Below are 7538 nucleotides of genomic sequence, written 5' to 3' on the forward strand. Positions count from 1 at the left end.
AAATCATCCGTTGATAGACAGCTTGTTTATCAGTGAAATATATAATCGCAAGATAACTACATAATAATACAGTAACCTGCTCCAAAGAAAGTCCATTTAAATTGACAAAACTAAATGTTTAATCTGTGGAACAATAATTATGTGCATAAAAAAATAATCTACTGAAAGACACTACAACAGAGTATATTCGGAAAAGTATAGTGAAATCATAGGGGTCACCAGAGAGAAGGAATTAAGGAAGTTGAGAAGTCTTGAACAAGAGCCCTCTGTATCAACAAATGAGTTTTGTACCAGTACTTAAGTACTTTCATTTTGGTTACGGGTCCCACAAAAGTAACTTTTTTGGTTTAAATTCCTCTCAAATGTGTACTAGTTGTTCTTTTCCGCTTTTGTTATTTCCAATACACTTCTTTATTTTTTTATTCCTAATTTAGGATAAAGGAGATGAAGGGTGTTGTGAAGCTACTCTTAGGGCGGGCGCATATATGCGATTTTTAGTTGTTCGATAGTTTAGACATATCTCAAAATTCCACAGCCTGAAATCAGTGCGCATACAATCAACACGACTGCAGATTGACATAACAGTCATAAACCAGTCGAGGAGTAATTATGATTATTCAGTCAAACAACTATTGTGTCGCAGCGCTTTATTCATGGCTTCGCATCAGTGTGCACATACAATTAACACGACAGTCTAGCAGGAACAACTGTCTACCAGGTATATGCATGTCTTTTCCGGTTTCACTAAGAGATGGCGCCAGCAAACAGTACGCAGCATATGAATTTGACATGTCAATTTGTCTGACATTAACTTACCAACACACACAATTTGAGTCCGCCAAACACTAGTATCTGTGTTGTATCGATCAATGATCATGTCGACGTTTGTGCCTGATAAAGAACATTTGCAGTACGCATTGCTTTTCTTATTTAATCAAAAGAAAAAGGTTGCGGAAAGTCATAGTTTGCTGGTAGAAACATATGGTGAACACGCTCCAACAATTAGAACATGTGAGACATGGTTTAGACAATTTGAACGTGATGATTTCAATGTGGAAGACAGTGCGCGCTCCGGTAGACCACAAAAGTGTGAAGACGAGCAATTGCAGGCATTACTGGATGATGATCCAACTCGCACTCAACAACAATTGGCACAAGCATTAAATGTGTCACAAAAAGTCCGGCAAAACCGTTGATGCACAAAGCTATTGCCAACAAATGATTAATTTTAATCACGCATTGATCGAAAGACGACTGGAATTAGCCAAAAGACATGGCAAAGTGATTTTGTTACACGACAATGCGCCGTCTCATACAGCAAAACCAGTGAAAGGCACCTCAAAATCGCTTGGATGGGATATCCTTCTGCACCCACCGTACTCTCCCGAATTGGTGCCATGTGACTACCACCTCTTCGCATCAATGGGGCATGCACTTGCAGAGCAATACTTCAGCAATTTTGAGGGAGTTGGAAAATGGTTCGACGAATGGTTTGCTGGAGAAAAAAAAAAAAAAAAAGCACTTTTTCGGGCATGGTATTCATAACTTACCTGAAAGATAGGCGAAGTATGTAGAAGCTGATGGCCAATATTTTGAATAAACACAGTATGAATTTCCCTTGAAAATTACGTGTTTTCTTTACCATAAAAACTGGCTAAAAACTTACTCATACACCTGGTATATAGATGATCTAGGATTAAGACTGAATTTGACTATGGCGAGTATTATACCGGAAGATACTGAAAACTTCATTGAAGCTGTGGAGAAAAGGCCTCCTCTTTTTTTTTTTTTAAATCTCTAAAGGAGTTTTTTTACAATTTGCTTTACGTTGCAAAGGCACCGGCAGAGATAGGTCTTACGGTGACGATGGGGTAGGAAAGGCCTAGGAGTGGAAAGGAAGCGGCCGTGGCCTTAGTTAAGGCACAGCCCCAACATTCGCTTGGTGTGAAAATGGGAAGCCATGGAAAACCATCTACAGGGCTGAAGTTCAAACCCACTATCTCTCGGATGCGAGCTCATAGTTGCGTGCCCCTAACCACACGGCCAACTTGTCCAGTTGGTTAAGTACCATTATGCGTTTTAATTCTCTTAACGTAATGCTCAAGACTCTCTTCTCGGTAAGAATAGACTTCTTTCATTCAGTGTCCTCACATACATGTAGACCAATTAATGAGACAAGGTCATCGTAACTATTTGATCTAATTCAATAGCACATGAAAAAATTTTCTAGGTACTGCTGCAGCTCCTGATGCAATGTGTGAAATTTTCCTCTCGATTATCCGGTACTGAATAATGGATGAATAGAACATTCTCTCTTTATTTTCTTTCTAACATCAAGATACAGTAGTGCACACGCGAGAGCATTTTTTTTGTTATTCAAGGTACAACGACTGCTCCTAGACCGTCGTGCTTATTCGCATATCAACGACTACACAGTTTAGTTGTAATGAAATTGTGGAACGTGAACGACATTACTAAACTACACGTTATAATTCTCGTGTTAGGTCTGTACTGAAATGTACGTAAATGTATTGAATATATGGATATTAAAAAAACACTTGTATACTTTGTATTTATTCAGTTGTATCAAGAATCGCTTGTATGCACCCACCCCTAGTGCTAGTTAACTTTTTTTTTTTTTTTTGGCTTTATGTCGCACTGACACAGATAGGGTTTTTTTTTTTTTTTGCTAGGGGCTTTATGTCGCACCGACACAGATAGGTCTTATGGCGACGATGGGATAGGAAAGGCCTAGGAGTTGGAAGGAAGCGGCCGTGGCCTTAATTAAGATACAGCCCCAGCATTTGCCTGGTGTGAAAATGGGAAACAACGGAAAACCATCTTCAGGGCTGCCGATAGCGGGATTCGAACCTACTATCTCCCGGATGCAAGCTCACAGCCGCGCGCCTCTACGTGCACGGCCAACTCGCCCGGTCAGATAGGTTTTATGGCAACGACAGGATAGGAAAGGCCTAGGAGTGTGAAGGAAGTGGCCATGGCCTTAATTAAGGTACAGCCCCAGCATTTTCCTGGTGAGAAAATGGGAAACTATGGAAAACCATCTTCAGGGCTGCTGACAGTGGGGTTCGAACTCACTACTCCTGGCTGCAAGCTCACAGCAGTTGCGTGACCCTAACCGCGCAGCCAACTCACCTGCTAGTTATAAAGTTTCTTTACGTTTAACAAGAACTGGGAAGCCGTTTATGGAAGGGCCACTAATAAAAAGAGTATTTTGTTGGACATGGTAGAAGCAATGAATCCTACATTAGCTCCAGCATGTGATCCATAACTACTGTCCAGTATGACAATAATTCGGCAAATAAGCAACACTGCATGAACAATTAGGCTCGCAAAACTGAAAACTTATTAGCATACTCCATCGCACTTGATAACAATGGATATTAGTTAGTGACACGTCTCAGTTAGCCATTTTTTTTCCGTAGCGGAGACTGGAGCCTACATGTAACGGAAGAGCTCCCGGGTATGATTTCAATGAAGGATATTACTATGGGGGAAGGGGGTATTTTATAAGCGACTGAAATGGCAGCTTAAGGAATAGGACTCACTTGGGAAAAGCTATTTTCCGTGACAACAGATGGCCCACCAGCAATGTGCCGAAAAGTAAAGCGGTTTATTGACTTACTGCAGGAAAAAATGAATATGCCGAATTTGCCTTTCATTCTTGTTTCACTTACCAAAAGGCTCTTTATGCAAAAGTCATCAGTCTTCTAGACATGATGATCTTGGTGGTGCGTATCATAAACTGTATTTGTTCTCACAGACTCACTCATCACAAGTTCAAAGAATGTTTTATTTTATTTGAAGGAGAGTATCCAGAAATCCCCTACCGTACAGAGGTACACTGGTCGCAAAATGTTGATCACCAAAAAATTTTACAATACAAAAAGTTTGCTCGAACTCGACTAGAATTTCTCGAAGAACGATTTTCCTAAGCTGCATCGAGAACCAGCTAAGATTATTTCTGTTTGGTTCCACATGTGTATGTGAAAGGCTTTTTTCTGTTTTGACATACGAAAACTAGGTTGTGTGCTGCGAGAATCTCTAATTGTAATATAAAAAAACACACTCAGAATTGCTGACAGTCGATCCCTTGTTCCACATATGGGTGGTATAATTGCAAAGAAAAAGGGAAAGGAGAGAGAGAGAGAGAGAGAGAGAGAGAGAGTGAGAGTGTACACTATCTGTTCAAATCAAATTTAAAGAAGAGTACTTTTAGTTTGTTTGTTTAAACCTCTTCCGCCCTGGTAACGTTGTCTTATGAAACTGAGTGTCTCCGCCCATGGCACGTAAACATTTTGCAGTGAGAAGCAAACAGCGAGGAAGGTGAGGAAGAGGAACACAGCTGGAGCAAACCACATGGGGTGGTTGCACAGCGGTCAACCTAGCAAAGTCGCCCTTTGAACCATGCACTGTGCAATTCACTGGTGGATGCACCCTGAGAGGCCCCGACTTAAATACTTTTGTGAATTCACCAATACAGGGCATAAAACTGTTTTAGATATAAGCAAAACAAGGTGGCTCTTTCTTCTCCCTGCAGTCAAAAGGACAATTGATAATTTCCTAGCATTAAAGTCTTGTTTTATTTCCAGTGAAAAATGATTTATTATTAATGTTATTATCTTTAAGTCTCACTAACTACTTTTATGGTTTTCAGAGATGCCTAAGTGCCGGAATATAGTCCCGCAGGAGTTCTTTTACGTGCCAGTAAATCTGACACAAGACTGGCGTATTTAAGCACCTTCAAATACCACCAGACTGAGTCAGATTCGAACCTGCCAAGTTAGGGTCAGAAGGCCAACGCCTCAAACAATTTGAGCAACTCAGCCTGCCTGTCTTTGAAAATTCTCTTTCAGTACACTCCTGCATTTCCTTTGCAGTCAGTTGAAAATCATTTATCATACTATAAACTGTGTTGAAAAGCAAAATATGACAATTATTGAAGAATGGAGTGAACACACTAATAGAAACGTTAAAATCCAGAAATTCGGAAAAGTTTCTTACCAGTGCTATGGAAAATCAATTACAAAACTCAAAAGCATAGGACACACAAGAACTGAATAGTTTCAAAGCTATGCAATAGATTTCTATAATACCTGAATTGAATATATGCAAGAGTGGTGTATGCCATTTCTCACACCTCTTCAAACTATGAATTGGAGGCTACATATTCATGAACTTGGAGTCACCAAATTTCAGTGAGAAGTGTGAATGTTGGGAACTTGATAGACAAGTTTATACTTGTGGAAAAAAAAAAAAAAAATTGTGTAAGTTCTACGTGTGAAATGAACGGAAGGACTGAAGTGTCAGGGACAAATGGTGTGAAATATTTGCTCACTTTACTACACACAGTACAAAACACTAACAATCTGAAACAACTGGTATGTTTTTGTTTGGCTCTGCCAGCATACAATTCAGCTGTTAAATGCATTTTTTCATTAATAAATGAATTGTGAACAAATGAAACTTACGACGGAAATGATGAAAGACTAGACTGATGCTATCACGCCCCATAATTGTAGACATGATAAGCTTTCCTTCTGAACATTCACAGCAAAGTTCTCTGCAAAATGTAAAGAATTTCACCGTGTTTTCTGACATGACAAAAGTCTAAAAGCTTATTATCATGCCTAAAATGAAAGCTTTAATCAGACTTGTTGAAGGATTTGTCTTGTGCTGGCTTGCATGCCCAAACATCTAAAGAAAAACTTCTTGATCAGGTTCATACATCTAATAAATATTCTAATGTAGGCCTAATTGTAAACATGAACTTCAAACAGGCATATTTTGAAATTCTGTACCTCTAAACTTTGTAAGTTAAATGTGATTTACATTACAGGTATATGCATGGTCAAATTAATTCTATTTTCCTCATTTTTAAAGTGACTCCCACTCCATTTTTTAACAAACTAGCCCAGTTTTCAAGTGAAAAATCCAAATGTCCTATACTTAAAAAAAATAAAAATAAAATAAAATAAAATATGGGAACCCTAAACTAACGTTAAGATAACTTACTAAATAAATACATAAATAGAACGCCTAGACCTCGAGAGAGGTTGTCATACTTCGTACAAGAACTACAAAGATCTTTATTTTCCTTGAAAACTATTTAATCGAAGAAATAATGAAAGTCGTTGTAATTAGAAGCATAATAATAAGAAATCTCTACATACAACTAATACCGATACAAGAAAAACTATTATAATCGTATCCATACATTTAACCAATTCTTGGTTATATGACTGCAAGGCTGCTCCTTGTTCTGCCATCGTTATCACCATGTTGTTATAATATTGGATTTGTCACACATTCTTGCAGTAAGCAGGATTCAATATAGGAAATCCTATGTAGACTTTATTCCTAAGTATCCGACATGTCTTCTTGTCTTGTTACAAATCCCGCTCGATGAACTCAAAGAGCGTATTAACACGCAACGAACATCCGAGAAAAATAACACCATGGAGAATGTTTCTTTTGAATATATTTGCAATCGATTACCCGAGGAAGTTATTGACCAACAGCACAGTGTACCTGCCCGTTGCCTACGAGGCCTGCCAAAACTAAAGGCCGGTCTAAACTGATTAACATTTAACACCAACATGTTAAATTTAACGTGTTACAATTGACATGTATATTGTGATTGTGTCTTCCAATTGACTTTGCATGTTAACTCAGAATGTTCAAGTTAACACTTTTAACATGTTGGCGTGTTTTTCGCTCCAAGTGGAAAACATGACAAGTCAATTCATTGTTCGTAAGATGTCGGCACAGCTTCGGCAACTTCCAAGCTGTTACCATTCCAACAGATAGCCTAAACGACACAAACGACGCACTTCTCGTGAAGAAGGATTATAGTTGCAACACTCCGCAATTATCATTCTCTTTGTTATAAGCTACAAATACAGTACGCGCATGTATGTCGTTCTCTCTGCACTATACCGGTACGAAAATTTATAGTCCGAAATGGAGTGGAGCAATGAGATTACTCTGGACTTAAAGATATAAAAGAAATGCCTTGTTTGTGGGATGTCTCATCAAAGGAATTCAGAGATAAAGCGAAGAAAGCCGGCAGTTTCCAAGAAATCGAAATTATCTAAAACTGTTCCCGCGAGTGAATCGAAAAAAAATACTAGCGTCCCTCCGCTCTCAGTACGGTACAGTCGAGAATTGTAAAAAGTTCACAAAAGTCGGGGGCGGCAGCGGACGAAGTTTATACTTTATAGTGGTTTCCTTTTGAAGCAATGAGCAGGATGAGGGGAGGAAATATGCCTAAAACTGCATTTCTAAATCATAACAAGAAGTATCAGTGGCAATGACAAAGGCCAAATGCTCTTCATCTATTTTTCTTTATGCTAGTGGCTTTACGTCGCACCGACAAAGATAGGTCTTATGGCGACGATGGGATAGGAAAGGCCTAGGATATGGAAGGAAGCGACCGTGGCCTTAATTAAGGTACAGCCCCAGCATTTGCCCGGTGTGAAAATGGGAAACCATAGAAAACCTTTTTCAGGGCTGCCGGC

At 39.1% G+C, this 7538-nt stretch overlaps 1 protein-coding gene across 3 annotated transcripts in view; it reads right to left on the reverse strand.

Moving 5' to 3' along the window:
- LOC136871990 (microtubule nucleation factor SSNA1) overlaps nucleotides 1-6436 on the reverse strand; it is a 258249-nt gene extending 251813 nt beyond the window's left edge. For 2 of the 3 annotated variants that reach the window (XM_067145775.2, XM_067145776.2), the window contains exon 1: nucleotides 6236-6436. In XM_067145775.2, the coding sequence (XP_067001876.1) occupies nucleotides 6236-6299 (64 nt within the window). In that variant the 5' untranslated portion in view covers nucleotides 6300-6436. Of the gene's footprint in view, nucleotides 1-5489; nucleotides 5582-6235 lie in introns of all 3 variants that reach the window. The other variant, XM_067145778.2, reaches the window with a different exon arrangement.
- Between the last annotated feature and the right edge of the window lie 1102 nt (nucleotides 6437-7538).

The sequence above is a fragment of the Anabrus simplex genome, chromosome 4 (genome assembly GCF_040414725.1).
Source record: "Anabrus simplex isolate iqAnaSimp1 chromosome 4, ASM4041472v1, whole genome shotgun sequence".
Lineage (NCBI taxonomy): Eukaryota > Metazoa > Arthropoda > Insecta > Orthoptera > Tettigoniidae > Anabrus > Anabrus simplex.